The following is a 15,944-nucleotide window of genomic DNA, read 5'->3' as shown; positions in this document are numbered from 1 at the left end:
TCAAATTCAAGTTACTGACAAAATCCAGAGCTTCCAACTCTGTACCTGTCCAAATAATAAAAAGGTCATCTATAAAACGTCAGTACAGAGCTATCTTGCCAATAGCCAGGTGAGACAGCGCGATGAAGATAGACTCAAATGCCCCCATGAACAAATTTACATAACGGGGGGCGAATCTTGTCCCCATCGTGCAGCCTTTCACCTGGCGATAAAAAAAATGCTCAAAAGTGAATACATTATTATATAAAACAAACTTTATGGCATTTATTAAACACTAGATTGTGGCCCGATTCTAACGCATTGGGTATTCTAGAATATGCATGTCCCCGTAGTATATGGACAATGATGATTCCAGAATTCTAGAATATGCATGTCCCCGTAGTATATGGACAATGATGATTCCAGAATTCGCGGCAGACTGTGCCCGTCGCTGATTGGTCGACACAACCTTTATGACATCATCGTCGCCATGGCAACTATTATGACACCTACGTCGATACTGTGCCCGTCGCTGAATCAGAAACGTGGGATTTCTACGTCCTTTATGACATCATCGTCGCTGTGCCCGTCGCTGATTGGTCGAGGCCTGGCGACCTCGACCAATCAGAGACGCGGGATGTCTACGTCCTTTATGACATCGTCGCTGTGCCCATCGCTGATTGGTCGAGGCCGCCAGGCGTCGACCAATCAGAGACGCGGGATTTCCAGGACAGACAGACAGACAGACAGAAAGACAGACAGACAGACAGACAGACAGACAGAGAGACAGACAGACAGACAGACAGACAGACAGACAGACAGACAGACAGACAGACGGAAAAACCCTTAGACAATTATATATATAGATTTTTTGTGGAAAATTGGCATTTGCTCATCATTGGACAGGAATTGATTGCCCGTTTCTAAACCCCAATCATGGGGTATATTCAAATAAAGGGCCTGAACATCCATTGTTATGAGGATACAATTGGGTACACTGGGAAAAGATTGAAGAGTATCAATAAGGTCGGATCAATCTTTAAGATAAGAACTGAGATTAACGTAATGTGATAGATTACTGGTGATTGAATTAATACCCGAGATAATTGGACGGCCCAGGGGGTTGGCATTTTAGCTGTTGACCAAAATATATTCAAGAAACATTATGGCGGCAGTGTGAGAGCATGGGCATGCATTGCTTCCAGTGGCACTGGGTCACTAGTGTGTATTGATGTGACTGAAGGCAGAAGCAGCTGGATGAATTCTTAAGTGTACATGGCGATACTTTCTGCTCAGATTCAACCAAATGCAGCACAGTTGATTGCACCATGCTTCACAGTGCTGACAGGCAATGACCAAAATCATACTGTAAAGGCAACTCAGGAGTTTAACCCCTTCACGGCTTGCGCTGTACATGTACGGTGCATGTTGGGTCTCCCCTTTGATGTAGGCTCCAGCAATGAGCCCACATCTTTCTGGCAGATGTCAGCTGATTTCAACAGCTGACATGTGCCCCTAACAGCCGCGAGTGGAATCATGATCCACCCGTGGCTGTTAAAATGTTAAATGCCGCTGTCAATCTCTAACATTTAACATGATCGCACCGGAAGCGCGTCACTAACCCCACCCATCGGTGCCCATGTCACCTGACCACGAGATGCCGATTGGCTGAAATAAAAACCCGAGGTCTGCAGAAAACCCCTGTGGTTGTTATTGCCGGAATTGCCAGATAGCTATGAGCACCACCCAGTGGTCAAAATTAAGTTTGGTTTTTATTTTGGGTTGACGCAACATTGAAATAAAATGCAAATAACAAACAACCAAAATAGTATTAAAAAAAAAGTCAGCTCAACACAAAAAAAAAGCTTCACCTAGTTAATTGATCTCGATAAATATATATATTTATTTTTTTTGTCAACAAACTTTGGAATTTTTTTTTCCACCAAAAGTACAAGAGAAGATAGTATTCTGCTACAGATGGATCTGGATAAGTTGGAAAGTTGGGCTGAAAGGTGGCAGAGGCAATTTAACAATGATAAATGTAAGGTTATACACATGGGAAGGAATCAATATCACCATTACACACTGAACGGGAAACCACTGGGTAAATCTGACATGGAGAAGGACTTGGGGATCCTAGTTAATGATGAACTTACCTGGAGCAGCCAGTGCTAGGCAGCAGCTGCCAAGGCAAACAGGATCATGGGGTGCATTAAAAGAGGTCTGGATACACATGATGAGAGCATTATACTGCCTCTGTACAAATCCTTAGTTAGACCGCACATGGAGTACTGTGGACAATTTTGGGCACCGGTGCTCAAGAAGGATATAATGGAACGAGGGCGAGTACAAAGGAGAGCAACGAAATTAATAAAGGGGATGGGGGAACTACAATACCCAGAGAGATTAGCAAAATTAGGATTATTTAGTCTAGAAAAAAAAGACGACTAAGATGCGATCTAATAACCATGTATACAAGAGGACAATACAAATATCTCTCTCAGGATCTGTTTATACCAAGAAAGGTGACGGTTACAAGGGGGCATTCTCTGCGTCTGAAGGAGAGAAGGTTTTTGCACCAACATAGAAGAGGATTCTTTACTGTTAGGGCAGTGGGAATCTGGAATTCCTTGCCTGAGGAGGTGGTGATGGCGAACTCAGTCAAGGGGTTCAAGAGAAGCCTGGATGTCTTCCTGGAGCGTAACAATATTGTATCTTTCAGTTATTAGGTTCTTTAGAAGGACGTAGATCTAGGGATTTATTCTGATGGAATATAGGCTGAAATGGATGGACTAATGTCTTTTTTTGGCCTTGCTAACTATGTTACCACTTAAATAAAAAAGAACCTATACATGTTTGGTATCTACAAATTTGTAATGTAGAATCACAGAGGCAGGTCAGTTTTAACATTTGGTGAACATGGTATAAAAAAAAAAACAATTGTGAAATTGCATTTTTTTTTGTAATTTCACTGCACTTAGAATTATTTCCCGTTTTCCAGTACACTGTATGGCAAAACAATTGGGGTCATTCTAAAGTACAAGTCGTCCTGCAAAAAAACAAGCCCTCACATGGCCATATCGGTGGAGAAATAAAAAAAAAAGCTATGTCTCTGGGAAGAAGGGGAGAAAAAAAAACAGAAACAGAAAATGAAAGGATTAAGGCAAATAAATGCAATATTCTGCAATGGCAGAGTCAATCACCATGTTTCAACCCCATCGAGAATGCATTTCACATGCTTAGGACAACTTAAGACAGAAAGATCCACAAACAAGCAACAACTGAAGTTAGCTCCAGTAAAGGAATGAAAAGAATCACAAAGGAGGAAACCAAGCATTTGGTGACATTCATAGCTTCCAGACATCAGGCAGTCATTAAAAATGAACATTTTATTCATGGTAAAGTCAGTTTGTCCAATTACTTTTGAGCCCCTGAAATGAGGAGGATTTGTAGAAAAATAGTTGCAATTCCTAAATGAGTCACAGGATTTTTTTTTTCAACCACTTTAATTAAATCTGAAAGTCTACACTTCAATTACATCTTAGTGGTTTCATTTTAAATTGAAAAAAAATTGAATACCTTGTCATACAAAGCCCAAAGTATGAAGATTCAATTACAGTCCAAATATTTCTGGACCTAACTGCAGGTACATTTTGAGGTCTGTTCACATTGAGTTTATTGGAGCAATTCAGTTTGAGCCATTTTCTCATGATAGCTCAAATGGAAGCAATCATGACAAAATATCCTATTTAAATCAGATTTTTTTTGTTACATGCATTTGAAAAGATGGCATTTTTAATTTTCATAATAGGATTAGTATTACAAATAGTATTACCCTGTACAGAGAGGGGGCTTAAATATCAACTGAAATAAGCAAGGCAGCCAGACGTCTTCAAGCAGGCAACTAGAGGGGTGCAAAAACACAGAGGGCGCCTCCGTTCCTATGTTGAAGCCACCATATGGGGCTGCCAGGACTAGGAGAGGAATACTAAAAAGTGGGCACATTTCAACAATAGAGTATGATAGTACATGAAATTATGTAACACTCCATACAGAATAGAATATATCTTTGAGCTGTTGAACATCCCCTAATTCTAAACATAAAGTTGTGTGCAGCATTGTTCTGGATTACATTACCTTCATATCCAAACACTTTTAGTGCTCTGACCAGCTCTACACCTTTTGTGTCCATTGGAACAAGGATCATGCTGTGTTGCTTATATCTGAAAAATATGGTTACATAAAGGTTCACAAGATGTAACAAATATAGTTCATATGGAATCAGACATTGACATACTTGTCACCCCCAAACTCAAATGGAACACCTTATACATTCGTACACAAGACCTGGTCTCTATATAAATCATACTTCTAGTACAGATTTCACCATTTTCATTTTAGATTGCAAAAAAAAAAAATAAAATGCTTGCAGCCTTGGTGTGGCTAAGGCTATGTGCACACGTATTCTGGTCCACTGCGGATTTTTCTGCAGCGGATTTGATAAATCTGCAGTGCAAAAACGCTGCGTTTTTGCTGCAGATTTATCGTGGATTTACCGCGGTTTTTCTGCGGATTTCACTGCGGTTTTACAACTGCGGTTTTCTATAGGAGAATCTGTAAAACCACTGCGGAATCCGCAGAAAGAAGTGACATGCTGCCGAATGTAAACCGCTGCGTATCCGCACGTTTTTTTCCGCAGCATGTGCACAGCGTTTTTTGTTTCCCATAGGTTTACATTGTAATGTAAACTCATGGGAAACTGCTGCGGACCCGCAGCTGCGGAAACGCTGCGCATCCACAGCGTTTTTTGCATCGTGTGCACATAGCCTTAAGGTTCAGTGAACTGTTCCATCATATCGGTTACAATCCTCCACACCTTGCCTCATGTAGAATGACAGCTCTTGATTTATAGGCCCCGATTCATCAAAGCTTTCACAACAAAGAACTGGTGTAACAGCCACTCTAGGGGATTCACATACATTTACCTGGTGTCCCTATATACTGTCTTATGGGCAACCATTACCTCCTAGCCTCCTCATGAACCTGATATTACATGGTGGAAACACATTGGTGAAGTAACCAACCTTTAGTAGTAAGGCTGGGTGTTGTGAATTCTGTGGCAGAGCTCCCTCCTGTGGTCACAAGTGGTACTTCGGCTGATTCTCTCTGTGAGCTTCCGTTGGTGGAGGAAAGTGGTACTGCGGCTTCTGAGTTTCCTTCCTCAGGTGATGTGGTGAAGTCGTTAGGTGCTGCTCTATTTAACTCCACCTTGTGCTTTGATCCTGGCCTCCAGTCAATGTTCTAGTATTGGACCTGTTTCCTCCTGGATCGTTCCTGTGGCCTGCTGCTCTGCATAGCTAAGTTCTGCTTTGCTATTTTGTTTGCTGTTTTTTTCTGTCCAGCTTGTCTATTTGTTTTTTCCTGCTTGCTGGGAGCTCTGGGACGCAGAGGGTGTACCTCCGTGCCGTTAGTTCGGTACGGAGGGTCTTTTTGCCCCCTTTGCGTGGGTTTTGTAGGGTTTTGTGTTAACCGCAAAGTTACCTTTCCTATCCTCGCTCTGTTAAGAAAGTCGGGCCTCACTTTGCTAAATCTATTTCATCTCTACGTTTGTCTTTTCATCTTTACTCACAGTCATTATATGTGGGGGCTGCCTTTTCCTTTGGGGTATTTCTCTGAGGCAAGGTAGGCTTATTTTCTATCTTCAGGCTAGCTAGTTTCTCAGGCTGTGCTGAGTTGCATAGGGAGCGTTAGGCGCAATCCACGGCTGCCTTTAGTGTGTTGGAGAGGATTAGGGATTGCGGTCAGCAGAGTTTCCACGTCTCAGAGCTCGTTCTATGTTTTTGGGTTATTGTCAGGTCACTGTATGTGCTCTGACCTCAATGTCCATTGTGGTACTGAATTACCTTATCATGACAGTACTGGAGGCCTAAAGTACTATGATTCTCAATAGAGGGAAAAAAGAAGTTCTGAGACCATTTTTTTTTCTCTGCACTGTGTTTTGCCTTTTTTTTCCCCTAGACATTTGGGTGTTTCAAGACACAGGTGTAGCGATGGACATTAAGGGTCTGTCTTCATGTGTGGATCAGCTCACGGCAAGAGTACAAAATATTCAAGACTTTGTGGTTCAGAATTCTATGTTAGAACCGAGAATTCCTATTCCTGATTTATTTTTTGGAGATAGAACTAAATTTCTGAGTTTCAAAAATAATTATAAATTATTTCTGGCTTTGAAACCTCGCTCCTCTGGTGACCCAGTTCAACAAGTTAGGATCATTATTTCTTTTTTACGTGGCGACCCTCAGGACTGGGCATTTTCTCTTGCGTCAGGAGATCTTGCATTAAGTAATATCGATGCGTTTTTCCTGGCGCTCGGATTGCTGTACGATGAACCTAATTCAGTGGATCAGGCAGAGAAAAATTTGCTGGCTCTGTGTCAGGGTCAGGATGAGATAGAGGTATATTGTCAGAAATTTAGAAAGTGGTCCGTACTCACTCAATGGAATGAAGGTGCGCTCACAGCTATTTTCAGAAAAGGTCTCTCTGAAGCCCTTAAGGATGTCATGGTGGGATTTCCTATGCCTGCTGGTCTGAATGAGTCTATGTCTTTGGCCATTCAGATCGGTAGACGCTTGCGTGAGCGTAAATCTGTGCACCATTTGGCGGTATTACCTGAGCTTAAATCTGAGCCTATGCAGTGCGATAGGACTTTGACCAGAGTTGAACGGCAAGAACACAGACGTCTGAATGGGCTGTGTTTCTACTGTGGTGATTCCACTCATGCTATCTCTGATTGTCCTAAGCGCACTAAGCGGTTCGCTAGGTCTGCCACCATTGGTACGGTACAGTCAAAATTTCTTCTGTCCGTTACCTTGATCTGCTCTTTGTCATAGTATTCTGTCATGGCATTTGTGGATTCAGGCGCTGCCCTGAATTTGATGGACTTGGAGTATGCTAGGCATTGTGGGTTTTTCTTGGAGCCCTTGCAGTGTCCTATTCCATTGAGAGGAATTGATGCTATGCCTTTGGCCAAGAATAAGCCTCAGTACTGGACCCAGCTGACCATGTGCATGGCTCCTGCACATCAGGAGGTTATTCGCTTTCTGGTGTTGCATAATCTGCATGATGTGGTCGTGTTGGGGTTGCCATGGCTACAAGGCCATAATCCAGTATTAGATTGGAAATCCATGTCTGTGTCCAGCTGGGGTTGTCAGGGGTTACATGGTGATGTCCCATTTCTGACTATTTCGTCATCCACCCCTTCTGAGGTTCCAGAGTTCTTGTCTGATTACCGGGATGTATTTGATGAGCCCAAGTCCGATACCCTACCTCCGCATAGGGATTGTGATTGTGCTATCGATTTGATTCCTGGTAGTAAATTCCCAAAAGGTCGACTGTTTAATTTATCTGTGCCTGAGCACACCGCTATGCGGAGTTATGTGAAGGAGTCCTTGGAGAAGGGGCATATTCGCCCACCATCGTCGCCATTAGGAGCAGGGTTCTTTTTTGTGGCCAAGAAGGATGGTTCACTGAGACCTTGTATAGATTACCGCCTTCTAAATAAGATCACGGTTAAATTTCAGTACCCTTTGCCGTTGTTATCTGATTTGTTTGCTCGGATTAAGGGGGCTAGTTGGTTCACCAAGATAGATCTTCGTGGTGCGTATAATCTTGTGCGTATTAAGCGAGGCGATGAATGGAAAACTGCATTTAATAAGCCCGAGGGCCATTTTGAGTATCTAGTAATGCCATTCGGACTTGCCAATGCTCCATCAGTGTTTCAGTCCTTTATGCATGACATCTTCCGAGAGTACCTGGATAAATTCCTGATTGTGTACTTGGATGACATTTTGATCTTCTCGGATGATTGGGAGTCTCATGTGAAGCAGGTCAGAACGGTGTTTCAGGTCCTGCGTGCTAATTCTTTGTTTGTGAAGGGATCAAAGTGTCTCTTTGGTGTTCAGAAGGTTTCATTTTTGGGGTTCATCTTTTCCCCTTCTACTATCGAGATGGACCCTGTTAAGGTCCAAGCCATCCATGATTGGACTCAGCCGACATCTCTGAAAAGTCTGCAAAAGTTCCTGGGCTTTGCTAATTTTTATCGTCGCTTCATCTGCAATTTTTCTAGTATTGCTAAACCATTGACCGATTTGACCAAGAAGGGTGCTGATGTGGTCAATTGGTCTTCTGCTGCTGTGGAAGCTTTTCAAGAGTTGAAGCGTCGTTTTTCTTCTGCCCCTGTGTTGTGTCAACCAGATGTTTCGCTTCCGTTCCAGGTCGAGGTTGATGCTTCTGAGATTGGAGCAGGGGCTGTTATGTCGCAGAGAAGTTCTGATTGCTCGGTGATGAAACCATGCGCCTTCTTTTCCAGGAAGTTTTCGCCTGCTGAGCGAAATTATGATGTGGGCAATCGAGAGTTGCTGGCCATGAAGTGGGCATTCGAGGAGTGGCGTCATTGGCTTGAAGGAGCTAAGCATCGCGTGGTGGTCTTGACTGATCATAAGAACTTGACTTATCTCGAGTCTGCCAAGCGGTTGAATCCTAGACAGGCTCGTTGGTCGCTGTTTTTTGCCCGTTTTGACTTTGTGATTTCGTACCTTCCGGGCTCTAAAAATGTGAAGGCGGATGCTCTGTCTAGGAGTTTTGTGCCCGACTCTCCGGGTTTATCTGAGCTGGCGGGTATCCTCAAAGAGGGAGTAATTGTGTCTGCCATCTCCCCTGATTTGCGGCGGGTGCTGCAAAAATTTCAGGCTAATAAACCTGATCGTTGCCCAGCGGAGAAACTGTTTGTCCCTGATAGGTGGACAAAAAGTTATCTCTGAGGTTCATTGTTCGGTGTTGGCTGGTCATCCTGGAATCTTTGGTACCAGAGAGTTAGTGGCTAGATCCTTTTGGTGGCCATCTCTGTCGCGGGATGTGCGTACTTTTGTGCAGTCCTGTGGGATTTGTGCTCGGGCTAAGCCCTGCTGTTCTCGTGCCAGTGGGTTGCTTTTGCCCTTGCCGATCCCGAAGAGGCCTTGGACACATCTCTCTATGGATTTTATTTCAGATCTTCCCGTCTCTCAAAAGATGTCAGTCATTTGGGTGGTCTGTGATCGCTTCTCTAAGATGGTCCATTTGGTACCCTTGTCTAAATTACCTTCCTCCTCTGATTTGGTGCCATTGTTCTTCCAGCATGTGGTTCGTTTACATGGCATTCCAGAGAATATCGTTTCTGACAGAGGTTCCCAGTTTATTTCGAGGTTTTGGCGAGCCTTTTGTGGTAGGATGGGCATTGACTTGTCTTTTTCCTCGGCTTTTCATCCTCAGACTAATGGCCAGACCGAACGAACCAATCAGACCTTGGAAACATATCTGAGATGCTTTGTTTCTGCTGATCAGGATGACTGGGTGTCCTTTTTGCCTTTGGCTGAGATCGCCCTTAATAATCGGGCCAGCTCGGCTACCTTGGTTTCGCCGTTTTTCTGCAACTCGGGGTTCCATCCTCGTTTCTCTTCAGGGCAGGTTGAGTCTTCGGACTGTCCTGGTGTGGATACTGTGGTGGACAGGTTGCAGCAGATTTGGACTCATGTAGTGGATAATTTGACCTTGTCCCAGGAGAAGGCTCAACGTTTCACTAATCGCAGACGCTGTGTGGGTCCCCCACTTCGTGTTGGGTATTTGGTTTGGTTATCTTCTCGTCATATTCCTATGAAGGTTTCCTCTCCTAAGTTTAAACCTCGTTTCATTGGTCCGTATAGGATTTCTGAGGTTCTTAATCCTGTGTCTTTTCGTCTGACCCTTCCAGATTCTTTTTCCATACATAACGTATTCCATAGGTCATTGTTGCGGAGATACGTGGCACCTATGGTTCCATCTGTTGATCCTCCTGCCCCGGTTTTGGTGGAGGGGGAGTTGGAGTATATTGTGGAGAAGATTTTGGATTCTCGTGTTTCAAGACGGAAACTCCAGTATCTGGTTAAGTGGAAGGGTTATGCTCAGGAAGATAATTCCTGGGTCTTTGCCTCTGATGTCCATGCTCCCGATCTTGTTCGTGCCTTTCATATGGCTCATCCTGGTCGTCCTGGGGGCTCTGGTGAGGGTTCGGTAACCCCTCCTCAAGGGGGGGGTACTGTTGTGAATTCTGTGGCAGAGCTCCCTCCTGTGGTCACAAGTGGTACTTCGGCTGATTCCCTCTGTGAGCTTCCGTTGGTGGAGGAAGTGGTACTGCGGCTTCTGAGTTTCCTTCCTCAGGTGATGTGGTGAAGTCGTTAGGTGCTGCTCTATTTAACTCCACCTTGTGCTTTGATCCTGGCCTCCAGTCAATGTTCTAGTATTGGACCCGATTCCTCCTGGATCGTTCCTGTGGCCTGCTGCTCTGCATAGCTAAGTTCTGCTTTGCTATTTTGTTTGCTGTTTTTTTCTGTCCAGCTTGTCTATTTGTTTTTTCCTGCTTGCTGGGAGCTCTGGGACGCAGAGGGTGTACCTCCGTGCCGTTAGTTCGGTACGGAGGGTCTTTTTGCCCCCTTTGCGTGGGTTTTGTAGGGTTTTGTGTTGACAGCAAAGTTACCTTTCCTATCCTCGCTCTGTTCAGAAAGTCGGGCCTCACTTTGCTAAATCTATTTCATCTCTACGTTTGTCATTTCATCTTTACTCACAGTCATATGTGGGGGCTGCCTTTTCCTTTGGGGTATTTCTCTGAGGCAAGGTAGGCTTATTTTCTATCTTCAGGTTAGCTAGTTTCTCAGGCTGTGCCGAGTTGCATAGGGAGCGTTAGGCGCAATCCACGGCTGCCTTTAGTGTGTTGGAGAGGATTAGGGATTGCTGTCAGCAGAGTTTCCACGTCTCAGAGCTCGTTCTATGTTTTTGGGTTATTGTCAGGTCACTGTATGTGCTCTGACCTCAATGTCCATTGTGGTACTGAATTACCTTATCATGACAGCTGGGTTCACACTACGTTTCCCCAATCCGTTAGACAGACTGCGTTACACCGCGGCATAATGCGGTGTAACGCAGTCCGTTAATGCCGCCATTAAGCCCTGTGTCGGACGCATCGCTAGTGATGTACCGTCATTGAGTGATGAACCCTGGGAAGCGGGCTGCAGCGTTTCCGGGTCCGTCACTGCCAGCGCAGATAGAGCATCTGCTAGCTCTATCTGCGCTAGCGGTATGACAAGTCGGCACTTGCGTTATCGCAGCCCGTTTAACGCATGTGTTGAACGGGCTGCTGTTAACACAATGTGAACCTAGCCTAAGTAAGTAGTAGACCTTTAGTACCAAGTCTCCTTCAATGAGGCGGTAATATACATCAGTAACTTTACTTGAATTTGGTCCGTTTCTTTCCTATCGCTATAGTACTATGGCTCATTATTATATTAATAGGCTTATCAAGTTCTGTGGATTAGTTAGGGTATAGTCAACATCTTGTGGGGAGAGCCATTATGAAACTTAGCTGTAAAAAACCTCTGCTGCTTAGGTTCAAATAGATTTAGGGCACTACAGGGACATTACAGGCATCTAGCCGCTACTCCCTTTCACAATTTAGAAAGGTTTTAATTGTGTCCCCTGCCTTTAGTGTGTATCACTTTCAGGGGTTTTTAAATGGCATCATTAAATAAAGGTTCATTGTCTTAATTATCTGATTTATCAGAGGGGATCCATTTTTCTATTGCATTCCAATTTCTAGTAGACTTGCATCATACATCAATTTTTCTGCAATACAGTTGAACTACAAGTAGAGATTTTACAAAGCACCACATGTGAATATCTCTAATGTAGCGATGCAGGAGAAGATGGAAAACAGAATAACTGGAGCTCTGAGATTTTTTAAAAGTATTTAACCAATTTAATTTTTATTTTTTTTTAGAAATCTTTTTTGCACTTTTCACACTGGCTTCTAGGGCCATATTAAACTCTTATTTCCTGCTCTTTCTTGAAGACTCTTCAGAAGTATTATCATGGGCAGATAACGGATCACACATGATCCATTGTTTATAGTAGGATATATAACAGCTCCCACTCCATTCACAACGCCCTTTGTACAAGTGAGTTTTCTGAAATAACATAAAGGAGGAGTCTAGAATATCCCTAGTGGCTAATGTACAGATTGCAAGATTCATATATATTTATTTAATTTTTTTATACACATTAAAAACTTATATTTATCATAAAAATCAGATTTCAAACAGTTGCTCGTTTTCTAATAACACAAGGTGTTTGCGATTCTCTGCTTCCTTTTACAATTGGCTTTTTCCGTGTGCAAACTGTAAAGCGCTGCGGAATATGTTAGCGCTATATAAAAATAAAGATTATTATTATTATTATTATTATTATGGATAAGAATGTTAACTATCAGACATGAATGGCATATCACACGGATCCCTCCCGGTAGAGTGCCAGGGCCCCATCAGAACATTTTTTATACAGAGGAGCTGTTGCTCTTAACATATACCTGGAGGATGAGACATTTTCTGTTTTACCCATTACAATCGCTATTTTGCAATTAGAGTTTCCAGCACCTATAGAAGAGGGAAAAAAAAAAGACACAAATTCGGCAAGTCATCAAAATAGGTTTCAAGATTAATTTTTATAAAACTTTGCTTTTATGATCATGTCAACGAAACTATTCTATCATACAACATCATTAAGGCAAGATGACCCACATGTTCTAACCAGATTATTTCTATAATGGAAATAAAGGTCACTAATATGGCTCAAAACATGTTTTTCACGTACATGTCTTATTACTCATTTGCTTCCCATAAAAGGATATTTGCTTGGTTATCATTAGATGACATTTTTAAATTAGATTATTTTTGGAACCAATTTGTATAAAAATAAATGTAAAAAAATAGATATATTAAAATGATTAAGAGGCTGGAATATGGTTTACTATAAAGTGGAGAATTAGCACAATTCTCCATTGCAGATCTCGGCTACACCAGCTGAATTCTTGTAAGTAGGATGTTCATATTATAAGAAAAGCCAGATTCTTAAATGTATACACATTCCATAATCATAAAAAGCGACAACGTGAGAAAAACATTATTGAAGAACTACTGGCCCAATAGTCTATCCATCAAGGACAACACCACACTATTGACCAGTGTCAATAACTAAAATAACAAAGGAGTGGCTTCAGAACAAATCTGTGACCATTCTTGACCTGCCCAGCCAGAGCCCTGACCAAACCCAAATGAGGACTTCTGGAGAGACCTGAAAATGGCTGTCCACCAATGTTCACCATCCAACCTGACGGAACTGGAGAGGATCTGCAAGGAAGAATGGCAGAGGATCCCCAAATCCAGGTGTGAAAAACTTGTTGCATCATTCCCAAGAAGACTCATGGCTGTACTAGCTCAGAAGGTGCTTCTACTCAATACTGAGCAAATGGTCTGAATACTTATGGCCATGTGATATTTCAGTTTTCCTTTTTTAATAAATTTGCAAAAATTTCTACATTTCTGTTTTTTTTTCAGTCAAGATGGGGTGCAGAGTGTACATAATTGAGAACAAAATGAACTTTTTTGAATTTACCAAATGGCTGCAATGAAACAAAGTCTGAATACTTTCCATACCCACTGTATATCCTTTGTTTGCTCCGTGTACTTGTAACAATAATTGCCCTGAGTTCTGAATTTTCTACATTCATATTTTGGATGTATTAATATTTTGTTTTTTATATGCCTTTGCTGCTGTAGAAAAAACTCCTAAGAGATGTACTGTATGTTTGCTTTGATAGAAGGCACCAGAACACGGTTCTTAAAGGGAACCTGTCACCCCGAAAATCGCGGGTGAGGTAAGCCCACCGGCATCAGGGGCTTATCTACAGCATTCTGTAATGCTGTAGATAAGCCCCCGATGTTACCTGAAAGAGGAGAAAAAGACGTTAGATTATACTCACCCAGGGGCGGTCCCGCTGCTGGTCCGGTCAGATGGGCGTCTCCGGTCCGCTGCGGCACCTCCTATCTTCTTTCCATGATGTCCTCTTCTGATCTTCAGCCACGGCTCCGGCGCAGGCGTACTTTGCTCTGCCCTCTTGAGGGCAGAGGATAGTACTGCAGTGCGCAGGCGTCGGAAAGGTCAGAGGCCCGGCACCTGCGCACTGCAGTATTTTGTCTGCCCTCAACAGGGCAGAGCAAAGTAAGCCTGTGCCGGAGCCGTGGCTGAAGATCAGAAGAGGACGTCTTGTAATGAAGATGGGAGGTGCCGCAGCGGACCGGAGACGCCCATCTGACCGGACCAGCAGCGGGACCGCCCCTGGGTGAGTATAATATAACGTTTTTTTCTCCTCTTTCAGGTAACATCGGGGTTTATCTACAGCATTACAGAATGCTGTAAATAAGCCCCTGATGCCGGTGGGCTTACCTCACCCGCGATTTTCGGGGTGACAGGTTCCCTTTAACAGGGAATCTGCCAGTAGGTTTTTGCTATGCCATCAGAGGACAGTATGTTGTAGGGGTGGAGAGTTTGATTCCAGTGATGTGACTCTTACTGGGTTGTGTTTTTAAAATAAATAAATAAAAATACGGTGTTTTATCAGCAGAAGATTATTACTACAGGACTAGATATTTTCTGCTATGTGGTCCTCCTGTTGTGTAACTGCACCCCCACCACTGATTAGTAGCTTTCTGTCTACACTGTACGTTGACAGAAAGCTGTCAATCAATGGTGTGGTGGGCGGGCTTATTCATGGTGGTGAGGGGTTATACATGGCTCAGCATTTGAGCATTGATAGATCTGCAGCAGATAAAACAGTGATTGTCTCAAAATGACAACATGCAGACAAGAAAGTGACATCGCTGGTATCAGGGTCTCAGCCCCTAAATTATACTGCTCTAGCATTCCATAAAAACCTGCTGACAGATTCATTCTAATAGTGGCCTGGTTTTCTTTTATATCGCGATGCTGGTCATGTGCATGTATATATCGTTTACCTAGGAAGGAAATGTGTGCACTATGAAAAATCAAACCCTGCAGAGGCAGCGTAGTCCCTTGGAATGGTTTTAACTTGGAACTTTAGGTGCTGGTATTCATGTGGGTATTTGACATACAATCAACCTAAAAATTGCTGTAGACCAAGCACATGCATCAGAGGTCCTACTCCTGATGGCTCACCTTTCCTTCTACCTCCCCCTGAGTTTAGGTGCTTTCACATTGCATTTAGGCATCTATTCAGTGGCCCTGTAGGGGCTTCTGTCCGAACACCCAGCAAAACGGGACTCTGAGGTATAGCCATAGACCATAATGGTGCTACAGAGGGACACGTGCGCTCTGTCATGCATCATTTTCAGGTGTATACGGCTACTGGAGGTGGACACCCAGACGTAGTAGACCACATCTCTGTGTCGGTCTACAGTAGGCGTAAAAGCCCGAAAATGAGGCACGGCAGCGCGCGCATTTGTTCTGTAGGCACCATTGCAGTCTACGGCCCCATCGTCACATACATCAGAATCTCGTTTTGTGGGTGGGGGTTTAGACAGAAGACCCAACCCTTAACGCAATGTGAAGGCACCCCTAGTGATAGCAGTAGGGAGGGGTTTGTACATAGATTTCCAACCCATGGAGGTAAAGTATATCAGGAAAGGCAGAGAAAACAAGCTGTAGAAAAAGGAGGAAAGAATATGGTGAAAAAAAATCCAAAGACATACTAATAGGGAATTTAGATGGTTAGTCCCAATAGGAACAGCGATAATCTATAGATCACGGTTAAAAAATAAATAACTAGATCTCGAGTATGTGAATTCTTTATATTAGCTGAAGATTTAGAAACAATAAACTAAACTATTAGAACATAACTACAACTTTGCCTTTAAAAGAGTACTTTATAGAATAAAGCACTCTCCTGCTTTTATATATTTCCTGAAACTAAAAATGAAAAGAAAAACAAGTAGGGAGAGCTTTATCATACTTTCCAGAAAAGGGAGGGGTGTTGGCTGAATGACAGAAAAAAAAAAAAAAAAAGCTGTAAACTTTTTTTTCCTGACCGA

General features: G+C 43.1%; 1 protein-coding gene across 1 annotated transcript in view; it reads right to left on the bottom strand.

Annotated features, from left to right (window-relative positions):
• Positions 1-15,944, bottom strand: part of ACAD11 (acyl-CoA dehydrogenase family member 11) — a 147,190-nt gene that overhangs the window by 16,884 nt on the left and 114,362 nt on the right. The window contains exons 14-15 of the mRNA XM_069730107.1: positions 12,407-12,473; positions 4,117-4,202 (exon numbers count right to left, since the gene is read on the bottom strand). Coding sequence (XP_069586208.1) covers positions 4,117-4,202; positions 12,407-12,473 — 153 coding nt within the window. The remainder of the gene's footprint in view (positions 1-4,116; positions 4,203-12,406; positions 12,474-15,944) is intronic.

Source organism: Ranitomeya imitator, chromosome 6, assembly GCF_032444005.1.
Source record: "Ranitomeya imitator isolate aRanImi1 chromosome 6, aRanImi1.pri, whole genome shotgun sequence".
In the NCBI taxonomy this organism is placed as follows: domain Eukaryota; kingdom Metazoa; phylum Chordata; class Amphibia; order Anura; family Dendrobatidae; genus Ranitomeya; species Ranitomeya imitator.
This window is presented reverse-complemented; position numbering and strand designations above follow the sequence as displayed.